Below are 24,077 nucleotides of genomic sequence, written 5' to 3' on the forward strand. Positions count from 1 at the left end.
CTATCCCTCCCCTCCAGCGTATCTACCACTCCTCCCAGTTTAGTATCATCCGCAAATTTGCTGAGAGTGCAATCCACACCATCCTCCAGATCATTTATGAAGATATTGAACAAAACCGGCCCCAGGACCGACCCCTGGGGCACTCCACTTGACACCGGCTGCCAACTAGACATGGAGCCATTGATCACTACCCGTTGAGCCCGACAATCTAGCCAGCTTTCTACCCACCTTATAGTGCATTCATCTAGCCCATACTTCCTTAACTTGCTGACAAGAATACTGTGGGAGACCGTGTCAAAAGCTTTGCTAAAGTCAAGAAACAATACATCCACTGCTTTCCCTTCATCCACAGAACCAGTAATCTCATCATAAAAGGCGATTAGATTAGTCAGGCATGACGTTCCCTTGGTGAATCCATGCTGACTGTTCCTGATCACTTTCCTCTCATGTAAGTGCTTCAGGATTGATTCTTTGAGGACCTGCTCCATGATTTTTCCAGGGACTGAGGTGAGGCTGACTGGCCTGTAGTTCCCAGGATCCTCCTTCTTCCCTTTTTTAAAGATTGGCACTACATTAGCCTTTTTCCAGTCATCCGGGACTTCCCCCGTTCGCCACGAGTTTTCAAAGATAATGGCCAAGGGCTCTGCAATCACAGCCGCCAATTCCTTCAGCACTCTCGGATGCAACTCGTCCGGCCCCATGGACTTGTGCACGTCCAGCTTTTCTAAATAGTCCCTAACCACCTCTATCTCCACAGAGGGCTGGCCATCTCTTCCCCATTCTGTGATGCCCAGCGCAGCAGTCTGGGAGCTGACCTTGTTAGTGAAAACAGAGGCAAAAAAAGCATTGAGTACATTAGCTTTTTCCACATCCTCTGTCACTAGGTTGCCTCCCTCATTCAGTAAGGGGCTCACACTTTCCTTGGCTTTCTTCTTTTTGCCAACATACCTGAAGAAACCCTTCTTGTTACTCTTGACATCTCTTGCTAGCTGCAGCTCCAGGTGCGATTTGGCCCTCCTGATATCTTTCCTACATGCCCGAGCAATATTTTTATACTCTTCCCTGGTCATATGTCCAACCTTCCACTTCTTGTAAGCTTCTTTTTTATGTTTAAGATCCGCTAGGATTTCACCATTAAGCCAAGCTGGTCGCCTGCCATATTTACTATTCTTTCGACTCATCGGGATGGTTTGTCCCTGTAACCTCAACAGGGATTCCTTGAAATACAGCCAGCTCTCCTGGACTCCTTTCCCCTTCATGTTAGTCCCCCAGGGGATCCTGGCCATCTGTTCCCTGAGGGAGTCGAAGTCTGCTTTCCTGAAGTCCAGGGTCCGTATCCTGCTGCTTACCTTTCTTCCCTGCGTCAGGATCCTGAACTCAACCAACTCATGGTCACTGCCTCCCAGATTCCCATCCACTTTTGCTTCCCCCACTAATTCTACCCGGTTTGTGAGCAGCAGGTCAAGAAAAGCGCCCCCCCTAGTTGGCTCCCCTAGCACTTGCGCCAGGAAATTGTCCCCTACGCTTTCCAAAAACTTCCTGGATTGTCTATGCACCGCTGTATTGCTCTCCCAGCAGATATCAGGAAAATTAAAGTCACCCATGAGAATCAGGGCATGCGATCTAGTAGCTTCCGTGAGTTGCCGGAAGAAAGCCTCATCCACCTCATCCCCCTGGTCTGGTGGTCTATAGCAGACTCCCACCACTACATCACTCTTGTTGCACACACTTCTAAACTTAATCCAGAGACACTCAGGTTTTTCCACAGTTTCGTACCGGAGCTCTGAGCAGTCATACTGCTCCCTTACATACAGTGCTACTCCCCCACCTTTTCTGCCCTGCCTGTCCTTCCTGAACAGTTTATAACCATCCATGACTGTACTCCAGTCATGTGAGTTATCCCACCAAGTCTCTGTTATTCCAATCACGTCATAGTTCCTTGACATCACCAGGACCTCCAGTTCTCCCTGCTTGTTTCCAAGGCTTTGTGCATTTGTATATAAGCACTTGAGATAACCTGATGATCGCCCCTCATTCCCAGTATGAGGCAGGAGCCCTCCCCTCACAGACATTCCTGCCTGTGCTTCCTCCCGGTATCCCGCTTTCCCACTTACCTCAGGGCTTTGGTCTCCTTCCCCCGGTGAACCTAGTTTAAAGCCCTCCTCACTAGGTTAGCCAGCCTGCTCGCAAAGATGCTCTTCCCTCTCTTCGTAAGATGGAGCCCGTCTCTGCCCAGCACTCCCCCTTCATGGAACACCATCCCATGGTCAAAGAATCCAAAGCCTTCTCTCTGACACCACCTGCGTAGCCATTCGTTGACTTCCATGATTCGACGGTCCCTACCCAGGCCTTTTCCTTCCACGGGGAGGATGGACGAGAACACCACTTGCGCCTCCAACTCCTTTATCCTTCTTCCCAGAGCCACGTAGTCTGCAGTGATCCGTCATTGGCTTAAGTCATCATTTCTTGTCTCCAAGGCCTAAAATAGCTAAGCTAAAGTCTTGTAGGCCTCAACCTACAGGTTCTTGCGTTTCAGCTTGTCTTCCTCATGTCTAATACTTAGTTCCTCTTAATACTAATCAATCTTACGCTTTTATAATCATACAAATTAACTCTAATTAACATACAATGAATATATGTAATATAACATATTGATTAATTATAACATTACACAATAAATGGATAATAAACTAAAATCATTGGCTATAAGGTGAAGGTAATCCTGATAGCTCTGGCTTGGCCTCTCCAGCACTGGTTTGGCACACTGCTGGAGCTCTTGGTAGCGGCTCCGCTACAACTACCACTCTGGCCAGACTTCCCAGAACCATGGCCGGCTACTGAACCCAAATCTAGTGGCTCCACACATGATGGCTTGGTTGCTGCATGTTTGACTGCAGAGGAGCAGGCATGCTCTGCCCGCGTTCAACCGGCTTTCTGATGGGTAGCAGAAAGCCCTCCAGCAGCACAACCTACCTGGCCAAGTGGAAGCAGTTCGCATGTTGGGCCTTGGACCAAAATCTTCTGCTCAAAAAGGCCTCATTCCAGTCGATCCTGGATTACCTTTTGCACCTCAAGCTCCAGGGCCTGTCTCTTTCATCAGTCAAAGTTCACATGGCACTATTTCAGCCTTCCACCCTCCAGTTCAGGGCAGGTCAGCCTTTGCTCATGATATGACAGTCCAGTTTCTAAAAGGTCTGGAGCGGCTCTACCCTCAAGTCCATGACTCTGTCCCACCTTGGGACCTGAACTTTGTGCTGTCAAGGCTCACAAGTCCTTGCTTTGAGCGATTGGCTTCTTGTTCCCTTCTGCTGCTCTCGTGGAAGGTCTCCTTTCTGGTGGCGATAACGTCAGCCCATAGGGTCTCTGAAATTCGAACACTTATCTCAGAGCCACCCTACACAGTGTTCTATTAGGACAAGGTTCAACTGCAGCCACAACCAGCCTTTCTGCTCAAGATTGTTTTACAGTTTCATACTAACCAGGACATATTTTTACCAGTCTTCTTTCCGAAGCCTCATAAGTCAAATGAGGAGCATAGACTACACTCTCTGGAGGTCAGGAGAACGCTAACCTTTTAAAATGAAAGGACTAAGCCATTCCATAAGTTAATGCAGCTCTTCATCATGGTGGCAGACAGAATGAAGGGCTTTCATGTGTCTGCTCAGAATATTTCATCATGGATCACTCGCCTGTTCGTAGCAAAACCTGATGCAGGCAAAGTGCCACCGCCGGTGATCATAACCACCCATTCAGCCAGAGTGCAAGCCTCATTGGCAGCCTTCCTGGCTCAGCTGCCTATTCAAGACATCTGCACGGCTGCTACTTGGTCATCCATCCATGCGTTCACGTCCCATTACATGATCACTCAGCCAGGCCTGCAATGATGTTGGCTTCGGTAGAGCAATGTTGCAAGCTGCACAACCTGCACTTTGAGCCAACCTCCAGGAATGCTGCGTCTGAGTCATCTAGAATGGAATCAACATGAGCAAGCACTCGAAGAAGAAAAAACAGTTACCTGCCTTTCGTAACTGTTGTTCTTCGAGATGTGTTGCTCATGTCCTTTCCATTCTCCCCCCCCCCCCCCGCTACCCCTCTGTCAGAGTTACTGGCAAGAAGAAACTGAGAGGGCATAGGGACAGTGGTGCCCCTTATACCAGTGCATGGATCGGTATAAACTGTTCAGGAAGGACAGGCGGGGGAGAAAAGGTGGAGGAGTTGCACTGTATGTAAGAGGGCCGTATGATTGCTCAGAGCTCCAGTATGAAACTAGAGAAAAGCCTGTTGAGAGTCTCTGGATTAATCTTAGAGGTGAGCGCAAGAAGGGTGATGTCGTGGTGGGTGTCTGCTATAGACCATCAGACCAGGAAGATGAGGTAGACGAGGCTTTCTTCGGACAACTAACAGAAGTTTCCAGATCACAGGCTTGGTTCTCATGGGGGACTTCAATCGCCTGACATCTGCTGGGAGATCAATACAGCAGTGCCCAGACAATCCAGGAAGTTTTTGGAGGGTGTTGGGGACAACTTCCTGGTGCAAGTGCTGGAGGAACCAACTAGGGGCCATGCTCCTCTTGACCTGCTGCTCACAAACAGGGACGAATTGGTAGGGGAAGTAGAAATGGGTGGCAATCTGAGCTGCAGTGACCATGAGATATTCACGTTCAGGATCCTGACAAAAGGAAGAAAGGAGAGTAGCAGAACATGGACCCTGGACTTCAGAAAAGCAGACTTTGACTCCCTCAGGGAACTGATGGACACGAACCCCTGGGAGACTAATATGAGGGGGAAAGGAGTCCAGGAGAGCTGATGATATTTTAAAGTCTTATTGAGGGCTCAGGAACAAACCATCCCAATGTGCAGAAAGAATAGCAAATATGGCAGGCTACCAGCTTGGCTTTACAGAGAAATCTTCGGTGAGCTTAGACAGAAAAAGGAAACTTACAAGAAGTGGAAATGTGGACAGATGACTAGAGAGCAGTATAAAAATATTGCTCGAGCATGCAGGGATGTAATCAGGAAGGCCAAATCACAATTGGAGTTGCAGAGAGCAAGGGATGTGAAGGGTAACAAGAAGGGTTTCTACAGGTATGTTAGCAACAAGAAGGTCAGAGAAAGTGTGGGACCCTTACTGAATCGGGGGAGACAACCTAGTGACAGATTATGTGGAAAAAGCTGAAGTACTCAATGCTTTCACAGACAAAGTCAGCTCCTAGACTGCTGCACTGGGCAACACAATATGGGAAGGAGCCCTCAGTGGTGAAAGAACAGGTTAAGGACTATTTGGAAAAGCTGGAATTGCAGAAGTCCATGCATCCGAGGGTGCTGATGTGATTGCAGAGCCATTGGCCATTATCTCTGAAAACTCGTGGCAATTGGGAGAGGTCCCGGACAATTGGAAAAAGGCAAATACAGTGCCCATCTTTAAAATAAAGGAAGAAGGAGAATCCGGGGAACTACAGCTGGTTAGCCTCACCTCAGTCCCTGGAAAAATCATGGAGCAGGTCCTCAAGGAATCCATTTTGAAGCACTTGTAGAGGAAGGTGATCAGGAACAGTCAACATTCACCAAGGATAAGTCATGCCTGACCAACCTGATTGCTTTCTATGATGAGAAAACTGGCTCTGTGGATATGGGAAAAGCGGTGGATGTGATATACCTTGACTTTAGCAACACTTTTGATACAGTCTCCCACAGTATTCTTGCCAGCAAGTTAAAGAAAGGACTATAAGATAGATATAAAGCTGGTTAGATCGTATGGCACAACAGGTATTGATCAATGGCTTGATATCTAGTTGGCAGCTGGTATGAAGTGAAGTGCCCCAGGGTTCAGTCCTGGGGCCGTTTTTGTTCAATATCTTCATTAAGGATCTGGATGATGGGATGGATTCACAGATGACACTAAGCTGGGAGGAGAGGTAGATACGCTAGAGGGCCCAGAGTGACCTAGACAAGTTGGAGGATTGGGCCAAAAGAAATCTGATGAGGTTGAACAAGGACAAGTGCAGAGTCCTGTACTTAGGATGAAAGAATCCCATGCACTGCTACAGGTTGGGGACCTTCTGGCTAAGTGGCAGTTCTGCAGAAAAGGACCTGGGGACTACAGTGGTCGAGAAGTTGGATATGAGTCAACAGTGTGCCCTTGTTGCCAAGAAGGCTAATGGGATATTTGGCTGCATTAGTAGGAGCATTGCCAGCAGATCTAGGGAAGTGATTACTCCCCTCTATTCGGCACGGGTGAGGCCACATCTGGAGTATTGCATCCAATTTCGGGGCCCCCACTACAGAAAGGAAGTGGACAAATTGGAGATTAGGGGGCTGAGGCACATGATTTATGAGGAGAGGCTGTGGGAACTGGGGTTATTTAGTCTGCAGAAGAGAAGAGTAAGGGGGGATTTTATGGCAGCCTTCAACTACCTGAAGCGGGGTTCAAAAGAGGATGGAGCTCGGCTGTTCTCAGTGGTGGCAGGTGACAGAACAAGAAGTAATGGTCTCAAGTTGTAGTGGGGGAGGTTTAAGTTGGATATTAGGAAAACCTATTTCACTAGGAGGGTGGTGAAGCACTGGAATGGGTTACCTAGGAGGTGATGGAATCAACATCCTTAGAGGATTTTAAGGCCCGGCTTGACAAAGCCCTGACTGGGATGATTTAGTTGGGGATTGGTCCTGCTTTGAGCAGGGGGTTGGACTAGATGACCTCCTGAGGTCTCTTCCAACCTTAATCTTATATGATTCTATGAGTATGGGACTCCAGAGGGCACCAGAGCCGGCCCTATGGATACTGCTAAGGCAAAAAATTCTGACAACGGTGCATGTAGGCATGCACAAACCTAGAATGGAATGGACATAAGTAACACATCTCAAAGAGCAACAGTTCTTCTTTGAGTACTTGCTCGTGTCTATTGCAGTTAGGTGTGTCCATGCCACGTGCACAGTAGCTGGAAGTGTTTTTCCCTTGCGGTTCCCATTGAGTCGGTTCGGTTCAGGTGCTCCCTGGAGTTGTGCCTCCATGGCGCCATATACAGGGTACTGCCAACTCACTGCCACTTGAGTTCTTTCTTACCACCTGTTAGCTGGAACACTCATTTTCTCTTGCTTCAGCAAACCTTCTCCGTAGTGGTCTTCAGACTGTGCTCTGTAAATAGTTAAATCAGTTAGTTGTAGTTAGTTTAGTCATTGTATAGTTGAAATCCCAATAAGGAATTGTTCTAGGGGTTACCCCCGTTTTCCCTACTCTCTCCCCGGTATGAGGGTATGCCTCGGTCTCCAGGGTTTAAACCCTGTGCGGCTTGTAACAAGCCTATGCCCAGCAGTGACACTCACTTTTCCTGCTTGAAGTGTCTGGGTAAATCACATCAGAAAGACTGTTGCAAGATCTGTAGGGGATTCCGCCCCAGGACTCAAAAAGAAAGAGACCAACAGTTAAAAATCCTTCTGAGGGGGGCCATCCTCTGTCCCCACTCAGAGCCAAGTTCAGCTGAACTGACGCCTAGTACCTCAACATCTGTGTGCAGTGCTCTGGCATCGATACGGGAGACTTCGGAGCCAAGAAAGGACTCTGATAGAGAAACTCGGCACTGTCAGGGCTCCCTGCACAGGGGCTCCGCACATGGTAGTGCGCGGCGCCACTCCACAAGAATAAGAAGCCAGACTCACCCACACTGAGTCTGGGATTGAAAGACTCAAGCACAGTGAGACCTGCATTGGGCCACTCAAGTACTGCACCACCTACCCCGGCACAATTGACTCCTGCTCTACCAAGGGGTCAGTCAAGTCTGGCTCCGCAGGACTCCCCTCCCCAGGAGAGTCACGGAGAAGCTTTGGAGGCACCCTCCACGCCTGAGACCTTCAAGGCGGAACACAAGTGGAGTTGCGTGTGAGCCTGATAAGATCAGCTTTCGATAACCTTGGCCTTCTACTGAATGTGCAGAAATCAACCCTGTTCCGCACTCAGAGGGTAGAGTTCATAAAGGCAGTGTTGGACTCAAGACAGGCGAGTGTGTTCCTACCAGAGTCACGGTTTCAGACCCTTTGCAACATCATACAAGGTATCGGATGATTTCATACCGCCACGGCAAGGAATTGCCTGAAGCTCCTCGGCCATATGGCTGCCTGTATTTATGCAGTGAAACATGCCAGACTGAGGCTCTGACCCCTTCAGGCATGGCTAGCATCAGTGTATCGACCAAACCAGGACAGTCTAGACAACGTAGTTACTCTTTCCCAGCTGGTTCTCAAGTCTCTCCTATGGTGGCTCAACTTGCAAGCTGTGTGTGCAGGGATTCCCTTCTCCAGATCTCAACCACCTCTTTTCCTGGTCACGGACCCATCAGCGATGGGGTGAGGAGCACATCTGGGGGAGCTCAGGACTCGGCCTCTGGTCCCAAGCAGAGCTCTCACTTCACATCAATGTCAGGTAGCTGAGGGCAGTCCGTCTGGCATGCCAGACCTTCCAAACTCACCTGGAGGGGAGATGTGTGTCAGTCATGACAGACAATACAACAGCGATGTTTTATATAAACAGACAGGGGGAGCATGCTCCTCTCCCCTGTGCCAGGAAGCTCTCAAACTGTGGGACTTTTGCATAGCCCACTCGATACACTTGGAGGCATCTTATGTCCCTGGAACTCAGAACGAGTTGGCAGATCATCTCAGCAGGTCCTTTCACAACCACGAGTGGTCCATCCACCCAGACATCATGAACACCATCTTTCAACAGTGAGGAACTCCCCAGATAAACTTGTTCATGACAAGAAACAACAGGAAGTGTCCACAGTTCTGCTCCTTCCTGAATCACAGCCCGGGCTCGATCGTGGACGTGTTCCTTCTCCCTTGGAAAGACCACCTCCTTTACACACTTCCACCATTCCACTGGTTCACAAGTGCTACTCAAGGTTTGGAGGGATGAAGCCTCTGTGATATTGGTAGCTCCAGGCTGGCCACATCAGCACTGGTACACGTCTCTTCTGGAGCTGTCAGTAGATGTTTGGCTGCGTGTGTGTGTGTGTGTTCCCTTTGTGTGCTGCCCCAGCCCTGCGCAGACAGCTAGCATGGCAGAGCTCAAGCGAACCACCCAATGATCACAAGATCCGTTAAGGGATGAAGGCACCAAGCCAGATTTATTGTCGACGAAGCATAGTACTAGTATCCCGCAGACTCTACCGAACCACTAATACATGTATGCCTGTAACAATGGACCAGCTCAGTGAACAGCGGGACTTTCCATTCCTCCCTAGGCTAGACAAAGATACTCCCTCTGAGATACATCTTTATACCTTGATACAAGCATGTGAGTACTGCCCCTCTGACGTAGTTACAGTAGTTACTGCCTCCTCATTAGTTATCACTCATCATCTTGTACATGTTGGTTTGATCAAAACATCTGTATTATGTACTGTCATCCTTGACCTTATCTTTTAGGAGGGGTCAGTGTGTTCCTATTATCCTTGAGGAATGTTTTTATACCATCCTTGATATCAGGATGTTCTGGTACCGCTTGATATCTGGAAATGTTTGCGTGAGTACTCTGTGACTAGCACTTCTTAGGAATGTGTATTCCTGTAATATCAGCCCTGTTCTTGCCAGATTCTGTGAGCAGGTCCTGCTTCATACCAGACCTCTGATACAAGGGCTTATGTCTCATGCTCTCTTCCTACTACAACTCCGATCACTCTGCCACTGCTCCCGGACCTGATAACCCAGGACCACAGCCGTCCTCAGCATTCCAACCTCAAATCTCTCCACCTCACAGCTTAGAAGCTCCATGGCTAAATCTGATTGAGCTTGCTTGCTCTGATCCAGTTAGGGAAGTCCTCCTTGGCAATAGGAAACTGTCTACTAGGGCTACCTATCTAGCCAAATTGAAGAGATTCACAATTTGTCATCGCAGAGAGACACGTCTCCTATGCCCTCATCAATACCTCATATCTTGGATTATCCTCTGCAGTTGAAGCAACAGGGGCTCTCTATGTCATCAGTAAAAGTCCACTTGGCTGCCATTTCTGCCTTTCACTCAGGCACATCTGGCCGATAGGCCGTCACCAACCCAATAGTTGGACACTTTCTTAAGGGACTTGAAAGGCTATACGACAGCCAATCCCAGCCTGGGACCTTAACCTTGTTCTTTCCAAACTAATGGGGCCCCCCTTTGAACCACTAGCAACATGCTCGTTGCGCGCGCGCGCTCTCTCTCTCATAGAAGGTAGCATTTCTGCTGGCAATAACCTCTGCCAGCAGGGTTCCCAAGCTTAAGGTCCTAACATCTGAACCTACTTACTATAAGGACAAGGTTCAGCTTCCTCCTGAAGGTTGTCTCCCAGTTTCATGTTAATCAGGACATTTTTCTTCCAGTTTTTTTTATCCTAAGACACACGCAAATAGCCGGGAGCAAAAACTCCACTTTTTGGATGTTCGCCGGGCGTTAGCTTTCTATATCGAACAGACAAAGCTGTTTTGAAAATCTAAGCAACTACTTGTCGCAGTAGTAGACAGAACGAAGGGGCTCCCAGTCTCTTCTCAAAGAATTTCATCATGAATCACATCCTGTATCTGGACATGCTACAATCTGGCTAAAGTATCTGCCCCATTGCTGACAGTGCACTCCACGAGGGTGCAGGCATTTTCAGCGGCATTCGTCACCCAGGTTCCAACCGAAGAAATTTTCAGGGCTGCAACGTGGTCATCAATCCACACTTTTACCCCTCACTATACCATTACCCAGCAGGCTAGGGACGATGCGGCCTTCAGCAGAGCGGTGCTTCAATTAGTGAATCCATGAACTCCAACCCCACCGCCAAGTTCCTGCTTGGGTGTCACCTAATTTGAATCAACATGAGCAAGCACTTAAAAAAGAAAAAATGGTTACCTACCTTTCATAACTATTGTTCTTCGAGATGTATTGCTCATGTCCATTCCAAGACCCACCCACCTACCCCTCTGTCAGAGCAATACCGGCAAGAAGGAATTGAAGGACCCTATATATGGCTCCATGGAGCGCTCTAAGAGCACCTGAACCAACCCTAGGGGAAAAACCTTCCGGCTACTGTGCACACAGCACACACACACCTAATTAGAATGGACATGAGCAACATCTCGAAGAACAATAGTTATGAAAGATAGGTAACCGTTTTTTACAAAAGGTAGATAACCGTTTTTCTGCTTCGCTTCTAATTTGCCTGGAGTATTGAGAACACAGTAGTGACAGTCTCCCTGCTCTCAGTTCATGTGTCCACAGGCACAGCAACACCTGGCATCTGGGAGGAGCAAGTTCATGGAAAGTCCTGCTCAGCTTTATAGCCTTGGGCTGGAGCATGCTCGTGGTAGATGCAATCTTCAGAGAATATAGACTCTGGGAAGTCTCTACTGAGCGTATGAAAAGTGCCATTTTCAAATGCTTATAACTTGGTGAAATATGGGTGGATTTTCATGGTGAAAGCAAAAGGCACATCTTGGGCACCAAGGCAACTCTCTCTGCCAAATTTTAATTCTATGCTCCAATAGATGGAGGCACTGGAATTGCTCAACTAAACAGTTGTAAGAATTTTTTTAAAATGGACAAAATATTTTTCCCTAAACTGATTCTGAGAAATGACTGAACAGTTTTGGCTGAAATTTAAAAAAAAAAAAAAAAAAAAAAAAAAGCAGCAACCTGGGTTACATACCCACTGTGGAAAATTTCAGCCCAAACCGTTAGTTTGACAAAGTTTATAAGCAATTGAATCCAAGGTCTTATAATGGTAAGTGGTGGGTAGCCTTAACTATAGGTGACACTACCAGCTCATCTATAATAAATGCATGACCTCTTAAATGAATATTGTTATACTACTTTAGCTTAAAGCTATATATCTAGGTCTCTCAAATCTGGTATCCATTGCAATGATGAGCTTTTCCGGAGCTACCTGATGGTGGGTTCCAAAATGGGATACTACCATTGACTCTGGACTGAGATCTTTTTATACTGATTTGCTACAGTTGCAGGCTGGAAGTGAAGCAAGATTTATGCAGAGTATCCATGCATGACTAGCCCAGGAGTAAAGAAATTTACCATAGGAGAGGTATGCTATTGTTTGACGAATCAGTGACTATATTCACTACTCTCTCTTCTGAAGTAAAGATTTTGTCTTGGACAATGACCAGTGCATACTGTAGATAATGCAGCTTTGTGAGGGTAGTACATTTGCTCGCTGTTTCTAGTTTGCTCAAGGTCATGTTCCTGAAGGTATTTAGCAGAGGTGCTAGACCATGCATAGTACTGACCTGTGAATCGGACCTTAGAAGACGGCCATCCAGACAAGGGTAATCACGTGTTCCTTTCACTTAAAGGGAGGGATAACATGATCTTTGTGAAATACCTGTACAAGAAGCTGAGTCTTTGTAGTGAAAAAGTTTCCTGCTGTAGCAGAAGATGAAGCATCTGTGGAAACTCTCTTTGATCATATCTTCCGTAGACCTAAAGGAGGTTTATCTTCACACTCTGAAGTCCTGGGAGAGCAATGCAGTAATGATGGATTTCACTATTTCCATCTGGAATATTAATCCCTTTACATACTTCTTGAGAATTAGAATGGCCTGCATGTGATCTTTTCTCTTTGTTCCACAAAGAATCTTATGCACTTTCCAAAATCTCTCTCTCTACAGAACTGGCTTTGTTGTTGTGATGTGTAGGAGATAGACTATTTCATCCTTCATCTTCTGATGTGTCAAAGGATTTTGGTGCTGACAATATTGTTTTTGTTTGTTTTAACTTTAGGGAAGGAATAAACTTGTTCTGGATTCAGTGAGTGAATTCTATAGAATATCCTTTTTCTGATCTTCTCAAGTATCAATTTTCTTGAGGTGACTGACTATCAAGAGAGAGTGGTGCTGGGGAAGATCTCCACTGATTTGGGAAATGAAAACTCAAAGTCAAGAGAGGCTTTGGGAGTTGGATGATTTTCCAGAGAAACCCAGCCTTGATTTTCCAACTTTCAGAAATCATCTTCTTCCTAATGCATAATCGCTACACTAGCTTCTGGAGGAGCAGCAGCAGCTTCAAAAGGAAAAACCTACTGAAGCAAGGTTGTCTGAAGATTCTCTGACTGGAAGGAGAAAGGGGATATTTCCCTTGTTCACAGCCTCAGTGACAGTTTTGTTTATATACTACCCAAAGATTTTACTCATAGAATATGTGGAAGGGTGTCAGCCTGCAAGTCCAGTTTCTGCAGGTGGAGCTGCAGTAGCCCCCGGGCAACTACATTAGAATTTTGAACATTCAGTAAATCTTAAGAGTCAGGTGAAGCATAAATCCCAAAAGAAGCAGTTAGAGAAATCCAGTTTCAAGTAGGTATTATTTAGGTTCTCATTTTTTTTCCTGTATGCTCCCACTTGAGAATCACTCTACAAAATAAGAGGTCACAGTCAACACTCCCAGGGCTAAGGCCCCTGTATCCAACTTCTGTCTGATTAATTCTTTTATATGTGGGTTTGGCAGGATGGTATGATTGTGCTCCTTTATGAAGGAGGCTGCATTAGGCTCAAACTTAGACTGGGTGATTAAGTCCTTTTGGTCCTTTGGGTGCAGCAGGATTCCTGAATCTTACTCACATCCTCATAAAACCAGACAGGGAAGAAAGAATTAGACAGCTCTTCTGCAACTCAACAAGAAGTTTTGTTTTCTACAACACACACAAACCTACAAAGTTAGATTCCCATCTGCGCTAAATTCTGAGAGCCTGAGGTATCTTTCTCATTTAAACGTTTCTTCCTTTCTTTAGAAGATATTTCAGGGAAGAACATCTTGTGAGGGGTTTTAAGACTTCAAGGGGAGCCCTCATGGCAAGAGGATAGCCTGATTTACAGATGGTATAGACATTTTGCTGTCCCTTTAAGAACCACTTTCCTTGGCCAGGAGATTTTGAACTCTCAATGATACCTGAGTTACACATATTTTGTCAAACATGATAGTTCTTTGAACTGACCAAGACTTCATTTCCAAGGTCACCATCATCTTTCTCCTATAATAGAAAGTGGTGGTGTCACTCTGGTAGTCACTAAGGCACGGGTAGTCAATAGGTGGACTGCAGGCAAAATTTGGACCACCAGACACTTTTGAACAGACCCCAAAACCTTTTCATTTACTTATCATTGTTAGGGTTGTTTTTTTTATTTTCTGTGGAGTCTGGACCTTGACCAAGAAATTTGGACATTGACAAAAAATAATTGACTGCACCTGTTCTAAGGTAATGGAAGAGCTTTAAGTTGGATGTGAAAAGGCTGTCAGTGGGGTAAAGGTGTTTGGGTATACGCAAGGCATTCAAAGCTCCTTCCAATACTGCTTTCTCTGTGGAAGGAGCAACAATTTCATGGGTGAGGAGGTCTGTAAGGGCCATTATATGGCCTTCCATCCATACTTTCTCAAAATAGTATAATCAACATCCTTTCCTCTGCTGATGTATTTAGTAGAAGTCTGTTATGGAACATGGTGCTTCCCAGTGTCTTAATTTTTTACATAATTGACTTGTATCCTCCCCTCCCTCCCTAAGGATGATTAACTGCTTTCTGCATGCCTCTGTGAAAACTGGTATATGAAGGAAATGAAGAAGGGAAAATTCTCTTATCTGAGTATTTTCTTTCTAGGGCTCTCCATCTCAGATAGTCTGACAGTGGCTCTCCACTGTGGAGATTGTCTGACATGAAGAGTGGCAAGAGAGAAAATTCTCAAGACAAAATTCTTCCCTTTCAAATTTATTTTAAAATTGGCATGCCATATTAACTTCAATTGTTCTTCAGAAATTCACCTGTTAAGATTCACTATAAACATGAGAAATTTCAGGAAGAAAATCAGTGTTGTTGTTTTTTCTTCACAGAAAGTTAGATATTGGTGGTCAGGGTGATCAAGACTAGGATTAGAATGGAAATTGTCTCGAACTTTTACCTATAGAGTTGATACTGTTTCATTAGTGTTTGTGTAATGCTGTTCTTCCTAAAATGTTTCCAAAGTGTGGTGTTGACTGTATTTTCAGGGTTTGTTGTTCACAATTAAAATATAGTGTTATGAGGGTTGAAATGTGACAGTTGTTTTACACTTTTTTTTAACAGGGATATGAAGAATTTTTTTCACAAATGAAACTTTAGGGATATTAGTTAGGCAGATAGAATATCAGGGTTGGAAGGGACCTCAGGAGGTCATCTAGTCCAACCCCCTGCTCAAAGCAGGACGAATCCCCATTTTTTGCCCCCGATCCCTAAATGGCCCCCTCAGGGATTGAACTCACAACCCTGGGTTTAGCAGGCTAATGCTCAAACCACTGAGCTAACCCTCCCCCCAAATGATACTGATATTTGACCAGAAAGTGGGATAACTTCTTTACTCTTCTGAAAAGTGCCATGGGGTATTTAAGTGACTCTGGTAAGAGTCTTAGTTTTACATCACGTTTTAAAGTTAACACCTCCAGTAGCATGTATTCAATAGCATGCCATCTGCCGCATCTCCCACACCACTTTCTGAACACCCGGGTTTCCTTTGATATCTTCAATCAGAGCATAAACCAGGCTTCATCCAACTTAGCTTTAGAATGTAATTATGCAACCTTCCCAATTGACACATTACATTTTTACCAAGATGCAACATAAATGTGTTTTGTGTAAAATCTACAAAAATGATGATTTCCCTGACCTCTTTCATTCCTCGGCTTTTCTGCATGCATTCCTTCTTTGCGTCTGTCTCTCTTGGTGTTTTCTCTACAAAGGGTAGTTAGGAGTGGAGTCCTGTTCTTGTGTAGCTTAGAGTCTTGCATGTCAGCCACCACTTCCCACTCCCACAAATGCCTCTGACTCTTATGCTGGTGTATGTCCCCTACTATCCCAGCTGGCCACACAGTTTAAAAAGTCTTGCCTTTTCCACACTCCATAACGTTAAAGTAGTGGTATGGAGTACACTGGCAGGCTCCTTGAACTTATTTATTTCTCTGGTGTCTCACCTGGATTATTAGTCTGTAGTTCCATGCTATTTGACAAGTGATCTTTTTGCATACGAATTAAGTAAAATCCAATTTTTTTTTCTTCCAGAATAGCTGCTATATCCATAGCCACTAAACTAACAGACCTGCAACTTGGAGACTCAGTGGAAATTAGTAGGCTGATTACCAAAAAAGAAATGAAGCAAACAAGGTAATCATGAAGAATCAAGCATGGGAGGGATTCTAGCAGTCTATAAATGTTGAACTGAAATGTGCATGTCCTGAACTACTACTTTCTCTACAGGGGGCTGGTCACCTCCTCCCCATACTGTGCTGCCCAGTGCAGTAGTCTGGGAACTGACCTTGTTCTTGAAGACAAAGGCAAAAAAAGCATTGAGTACATTAGCTTTTTCTATTTAGAAAAGATGGATGAGCATAAGTCTATGGGGCCAGATGCACTGCATCCAAGGGTGCTAAAGGAGTTGGCAGATGTGATTGCAGAGCCATTGGCCATTATCTTTCAAAACTCATGGCAATCGGGGGAGGTCCCGGATGACTGAGAAAAGACTAATGTAGTGCCCATCTTTAAAAATGGAAGGAGGAGGATCAGGGGAACTACAGGCCAGTCAGCCTTACCTCAGTCCCTGGAAAAATCATGGAGCAGGTCCTCAACGAATCAATTTTGAAGCACTTCAAGGAGAGGAAAGTGATCAGGAACAGTCAACATGGATTCACCAAGGGCAAGTCATGCCTGACTAATCTAATTGCCTTCTGTGATGAGATAACTGGCTCTGTGGATGAAGGGAAAGCAGTGGACGTGTTGTTCCTTGACTTTAGCAAAGCTTTTGATATGGTCTCGCACAGTATTCTTGCCAGCAAGTTAAAGTAGTATGGGCTGGATGAATGGACTATAAGGTGGATAGAAAGCTGGCCCAACAGGTAGTGATCAATGTCTAGTTGGCAGCTGGTATCAAGGGTCAGTCCTGGGGCTGTTTTTGTTCAATATCTTCATAAATGATCTGGAGGATGGTGTGGATTGTACCCTCAGCAAGTTTGCAGATGACACTAAACTGGGAGGAGAGGTAGATACACGCGAGGGTAGGGATAGGATACAGAGGGACGTAGACAAGTTAGAGGATTGGTGCAAAAGAAATCTGATGAGGTTCAACAAGGACAAGTGCAGAGTCCTGCACTTAGGACGGAAGAATCCCATGCACTGCTACAGATTAGGGGCCGAATGGCTAGGCAGCAGTTCTGCAGAAAAGAACCTAGGGGTTACAGTGGACGAGAAGCTGGTTGTGAGTCAACAGTGTGCCCTTGTTGCCAAGAAGGTTAATAGCATTTTGGGCTGTGTAAGTAGGAGCATTGCCAGCAGATTGAGGGATGTGATCATTCCCCTCTATTCAGCATTGGTGAGGCCTCATCTGGAGTACTGTGTCCAATTTTGGGCCCCACACTACAAGAAGGATGTGGAAAAATTTGAAAGAGTCCAGCAGAGGGCAACAAAAATTATTAAGGGGCTAGAGCACATGATTTATGAGGAGAGGCTGAGGGAACTGGGATTATTTAGTCTGCAGAAGAGAAAAATGAGGGGGGATTTGATAGCTGCTTTCAAGTACCTGAAAGGGGGTTCCAAAGAGGATGGATCTAGACTGTTCTCAGTGGTAGCAGATGACAGAACAAGGAGTAATGGTCTCAAGTTGCAGTGGGGGAGGTTTAGGTTGGATATTAGGAAAAACTTTTTCACTAGAAGGGTGGTGAAGCACTGGAATGGGTTACCTAGGGAGGTGGTGGAATCTCCTTCCTTAGAGATTTTTAAGGCCCGGTTTGACAAAGCCCTGTCTGGGATGATTTAGGTGGGGATTGGTCCTGCTTTGAGCAGGGGGTTGGACTAGATGACCTCCTGAGGTCCCTTCCAACCCTAATATTCTATGATTCTGTGTTGCTGAAAAAATGTGCAGCATTGTGGATAAAGTCCCAAATAAAATCAGGAAAACTTCTAACAGCCTGTCTGTATTTAACAATACTGGTATTTTAGGATTCTCATTCCATAAGAATCTTCAAATCTTTTTTTGTAGGGTTTGTTTGTTTTTTTGGGTTTTTTTACTATATAGAATGATTTCCCTACTTTATTGAATGCAGGCATGCTGCTGTCCGAATTGTATTTCAGATATGGAACAAGGATGTGTGCTCCTGAAAATTACACATTTAACATTTCCTGTGTTGTTTTTTTTTTTACCCCAGACGGATAACTTTGTGGTCATCTCAAAACTGGGTTTGTCACTTAGTCATTAAAAAACCAGCCTAAGAGCACCCAAAAAAAAAAAAAGTCAAAATTTTTTTGCAGCCCAGGGCTACTAAGTGTCAGGCAATTTACACTCCGCACATGCCACCTCACCACAGCTTATTTGTACTCTCACCTATCTGGCCAGGGTGTAGGGATTGCATAAATTGTTTCTCAGCTGTGGTGCCTGCTGAGCCGCTGGGAGGCAGCCTGTCTGCTGTTTCTTTGCACAGTGAGCAGATTTTTACTGCAGCTTTGTTTGCTGACTCTTGGATTTTGACAGTCTCACTTCTGAGGCTCTCCTCTTTTGAGGAAGTCAGACAGATAGTAAAGGCTCCTTGTTATGATTCCAAGGAGGCTGGAACTGTAAATACCTTGGAAACACAAGGGGCCCGAGTGCCATAGAGCAAGTTGCTATTGCTGGCACCAAGACACAATCTGATGCTCACATTGTTGCCTCTGGTTTTGCAGTGGAAGGTATTCCCCCGTATGGAAGTATACTTTGGTGCATTTATTGAACTCCCTACTGTTGCAAGGTTTGCCTCAATCTCTTACCACAGCATAGGTTCTCAGATCAGTTCCTTACCTAGAACCACCAGTCTTGATTGATTAGTGATGATCCAAATGAGTCCTTTGTTTCACAGGAGGAAATTTCAGTTCACCCCAAAACCAAAGCCTATAGTTTCATTAGTTCTGAAAATTCACATACAACACCGAATGTGCGGGTTGTCCACACCTCTGACTCCTGTTCCAAAGCATCTCAACCTTTGAAAAAAAAAAAACCACTTGGTTCCTCCCTCTGAATCCAGGTATTTGATGTGATTTTCATCTCCTTACCCTTACCCACTGTAAGAGCTTTTCCCCCTGCCTTACCGTTATGGAGTTGGACCTCGATGGGGTGTCTTGCCAGCATGGACCCTCCTTCATAGGAACCCCCAGACTAACTACTCTGTTATGAAAAAAGAAAAGGAGTACTTGTGGCACCTTAAAGACTAACAAATTTATTTGAGCATAAGCTTTCGTGAGCCTCAACCAATGCCACTTCTGTCAATGCAAAATTTCTGAACCACAATCACTGAAAGAACCCTAGAGCAATTATACCTCGAGCACCTACAGTTCATAAATAAACCATAGTAGGTTCAGCTCCAGTGGTATCAAGAATAACATCAGTCATGGTTTCATCAGCACCTCAGGTAGAGAACACAGGATCTTCCTGTTTAGATAACAAACTGGAGCAGTGCCTGTAGGCCAGAATCCTCAGAATTCCTTCTCTTCTCCCAAGGATAGCATGATAGAGTACTCCAGTTTCTCCCTTAGAAGATTTCAAATAGTTTCAAGATATTCTGACTCTAATAGCAGAAGCATAAGGTACTGAGTAATCTACAGTCCAAGAAAAGCTCCTCATCAGGACCACATTCTCTCACATTTTATCCTAAACTTTTTCATCTTCAGGAGATCAGATTGCACCATTTGAATGTTAAAGAGCAATCAAATTGTACCTGGACAAGACTAAACCTTTTCAAAAAGCAGATATTTGTCTTCTCTGCTGGAAAGAACACACTCAAAGTACTGGGACAACCCTCTCCAGATTAGTCTGTTTATACAAAAGGTAAAAAGTGTCTTGTCTGAGAATATTTTACAAGATCTCTCTGCTTCTTGGGCACAACCCAGCTGGTAATTTCTACGTACAAAGCAATACAAAGTATATGTAACGGCTTCTTCAGATACTGCACTTGGTCACTGGGTCCTCCAATCTGCTATTTTCCCTTGAAATCTCATTTCCTTCTTTCTTTTCCCTCCCCAACCTTTTTTCTTTTTTCTTTTTTTCTTGGATGGACTGCTTGCTAATTCTCATCAGTCTCCAAAAAAATTTTTCAGTATGTGAGAACAAACAACTTGATCTTATTGCAAATGTGTCCTCTCAGAACTGAAGAAACCTCTGGTTTGGATTATTCCCACATTTGCATATAGTTAACTTTTTGTCTAGTTTATTAGGGCAGTGATTCTCAACCTGTAATCTGCAGACCATTGATGGTCTACAAATGAGCTTTGGGGAGTGCCCTAATTAACTTCTTGGCAATTAACCATAGAAATCTTTGAAGCATAATGGTTTTTATTGAAAAAATCTGTACAAGTTAACCATCTCCTTCTTCTTTTATGTGGAAGAAAGGAAAGTTAGATATTGTAACAAGTCTTTTGCATGATAGGCCACTGAGCTTCTTTCCCTCAATCCTCTCAGCAGGAGAGTCTGTTTATTATAGACACAGTGCCTGCTTTGGGCCAGACACTGCTCCTGAGGAAGCTTGCAGCACTGCTGCTTGTCTGTTAGAGAACCATTGCCTGCTTTGGGTCACTGCTGTTGAGGAAGCACACACTTTTCTCCTCAAAAAGAAAAGGAGTACTTGTGGCACCTTAGAGACTATCAGTATTGTTGGATACTATAATCAAAAGAGTAATTATCAGGAAGCTGCTGCTAAAGGTGGCATTTCTCAGATACTGCCAGGGAAACTGTTTGTGAAAAGGCAATATATTGAAACGTGGAACTGAAATGTGTGAATCAAAAACAAAACAGATGGAAAGAGTAAGATATGATGTGACTTTGTCGATACCTTGAAGAATTCTGGAACTACATGGCTGCACAAGTAATAATAGTCAGTTATATAATCAATTACCTCTTTCAACAAATTGATCACACTGAGCAGTGACCGCTATTGTAAACCCCAATATATCAGGGTTGGTTTGGTTGGGAGTGATAAATAATGAAGAGGAAAGGTCACTGATTCAGAGCAATCTGGATTTGCTTGATAAACTGAGCATAAGCAAACAATATGGATTTTCATATGGCTAAATGTATATATCTAGCAATGAAGAGTGTATGGCATACTTACAGGATGGGGAACTCTATCCCGGGAAGTAGTGACTCTGAAAAAGATTTGGGGATCATGGTGGATAATCAGCTGAATGTGAGCTCCCAGTGTGATGCTATGGCCAAAAAAATTAATGAATAATCCTGGGATGAATAAACTGGGGAATCTTGAGTAGGAGTAGAGAGGTTAATTTACCTCTATATTTGGCATTGGTGTGACCGCTGCTGGAATACTGTATCCAGTTCTGATATCTACAGTTCAAGAATGATGATGATAAATTGAAGAGGGTTCAGAGACAAGCTAAGACATCTGCTAGCAGAATTCATCTTCCTTCTTGCTTCATCAGTCACAGATCTTCTGTAAACCCCCAATGTGACCTGTGAGAAAGAAGCCATTGATAGTGTGATCTGGATCCATCAGTTTCAGAGGGTGGATCATCAAAACAAAGTCCCAGGTCTAAACCTTCGGAGGTAATGATACAGGGATAGAATAGCTAACTTCCTCATCCATAGTCCCAACCCAAATACTAGGTTAAAGGCAACAACCATTTAGACCAGTAACTACCTGACAGAGGCCTTTGGTGACTATCAAATCATGAACTGATTCATGAAGCTTATTATCTGTATTAATGTTAAAGCCACCAAATCTTGACAATATCAGCAGAGCACTGAGAAACTTTGCCACCTCACATCCGGACTCTGCAGCACAGCAAGGCCATCTGTTCACCAATGTTAGTCCTATTCTCATTTTATGCCTGCTCTTACATATGAGATTGACCACTTTAGTTTTGCAGAGAGACACATAATGCTCTTTAGTCTGATCTCCTATATGTCCTAGGCCATAGAATTTCACAGTTACCCATGAACGGAGTCCAAGGTAATCTTTAGGTTGAATGTAGGTAGCACAGACTGAGATGCACAATAGCTGCGCTCTATTTCTAGCTCTGTCACAGACTTCCTATGTGGTATTGGATAGGACTCTGTCATAGGCTTTGCAGAAGCATGCCCTTAAGAAATACATACAAGGGGGCTGAATGAAGATTCCATAGTCAACTTTAATTCTAGCATTTCTTAGATTTTGAGCGCCTTAACTTTGCAACCTTAATCTTCTTTTAGCATAGTGAGAGAGAGAGAGAGAGAGAGTGTATGTGTGTGTGTTTGTTTAAATGTAAAAGTTTGTTTAGATTAGAAGCAAGGAGCTAATTGTTTAGGACCTGATTCAATACACATTGAAGTCAAGGGAAACTTTTCCATTGCTTTCAGTGGATATTGACTCAGACCCTTTAACTGCTTGTAATTGTGTGAATGTAACCAAATAATCTTGCCATAAAAACATGATTGATTTTATTGGGTCATTATAGAATCATAGACTATCAGGGTTGGAAGGGACCTAAGGAGGTCATCTAGTCTAACGCCTCGCTCAAAGCAGGACCAATCCCTAATTTTTGCCCCAGATCCCTAAATGGCCCCATCAAGGATTGAGCTCATAACCCTGGGTTTAGCAGGCCAATGCTCAAACCACCGAGCTATCTCCCCGCCTTGAAAGCTTACTTAAAAGCATGCAGAAATGTTTTAATGTTATTTTTTTCTTTGATAATCCAGGTTGCAGTGTAATGAAGAGTGTTTCGCCCTTGAAAGGAACAGGTGGGTTGGTATCTAAACTGTATGAAAAAGATCATTTTTCCATGTGAAGCAGAGAACTGATAAAATGTCAAGATCATCCCCATAGCATTCTGTACTAGATGATCAATAAACTATTAATTTTAGAAACATGTTCTAAAATCTTACACCTTTCCCATCAAAAGTCTTCTCAAATTATTTCTAATTTAATGAAATAGCTCCAAATATATCAACTAGGAAGTTTTCTGCAAAAAGCTGTTTATCTGTAGCATTGGTCCCTCTGTAGTGGATAAGTTGGTCATTGAAAAGCCATCTTTACATTTAAAATTTTGTTTTCTGAATTGCAGACGCTTTGCTGAAGCTCTCCATATCCGTGATAATTCTGACCCTTTTAATATCCGTTCTTCTGGATCAAAGTACAGTGATAATTTAAAAGAAGATGCAAGGTATATGTTGGAATACATGATTACAACATTGTTGCTTTTGCACCCCATAGCTGTCACTGTGTTTTAAGGTTTTACTAAATAGGCTGACATAACTGTGTATATTTATTCAGTTAACCCTTGTAATTTGTTATGGGGTTGCCCTTGTCATACTACAGTTAACATGGAAGTTTTGCTCAAACTTAAGAAACAATGCTTGAAAGTGCTTTAAAATCCATGACTCAGATATACAAACAGGCACCTAGTGGAATTGACAAAAGCACATGAATAAGTTAGCTTGCCTCCTTTTGAGGTCACTCCTATGGGGTGGGGAGCTGACAATGGACATGCTCCATACATGCCACAAGTGCTCATTGCTGTGACTGGGGCAGGGAACTTAGACTGGGCATCTCTCACTACCTGCCACAGCGCTGAGAGTGGGGGAGGAGCGAGGTCAATCATTAAGATCATAGAATCTTAGAAGATCAGGGTTGGAAGGGACCTCAGGAGGTCATCTAGTCCAACCCCCTGCTCAAAGCAGGACCAATCTCCAATTTTTTCCCCGGATTCCTAAATGGCCCCTTCAAGGATTGAACTCACATCCCTGGGTTTAGCAGGCCAATGCTGAAACCACTGAGCTATCCGTCCCAATGGTCATCTATGCTAAAAAAGACAAGTCCAGGGTCTCATTAACACCCTTGCTGTGAGAACAATACAAAAGAGACACAAAACTGACAAGCAGTAGCACCTGCCATATTTCCAATCAATATCCTTTCCAATATATTGAATTTCCAAAAGTCAAGAATGCTTTATCTAGGCTACAGCCATTCATCAGGGTTTGTACCTTCAGATCATTTGAACTTACGTTCATAAGTCACATAAATGCTTTTGAAAACCTCTCTTTGATACCTCAAATATGGGGTTAGGAGCCTAAATTTAGGCCCCTCTTTTTGA

The 24,077-nt window shown here is 44.3% G+C and overlaps 1 protein-coding gene across 1 annotated transcript in view; it reads left to right on the forward strand.

Moving 5' to 3' along the window:
• NFX1 (nuclear transcription factor, X-box binding 1) overlaps window positions 1-24,077 on the forward strand; it is a 218,566-nt gene that overhangs the window by 152,079 nt on the left and 42,410 nt on the right. Inside the window, exons 18-20 of the mRNA XM_074945080.1 lie at window positions 16,041-16,142; window positions 22,684-22,725; window positions 23,049-23,147. Coding sequence (XP_074801181.1) covers window positions 16,041-16,142; window positions 22,684-22,725; window positions 23,049-23,147 — 243 coding nt within the window. The remainder of the gene's footprint in view (window positions 1-16,040; window positions 16,143-22,683; window positions 22,726-23,048; window positions 23,148-24,077) is intronic.

This window comes from Natator depressus, chromosome 2, assembly GCF_965152275.1.
Source record: "Natator depressus isolate rNatDep1 chromosome 2, rNatDep2.hap1, whole genome shotgun sequence".
Classification (NCBI taxonomy): domain Eukaryota; kingdom Metazoa; phylum Chordata; order Testudines; family Cheloniidae; genus Natator; species Natator depressus.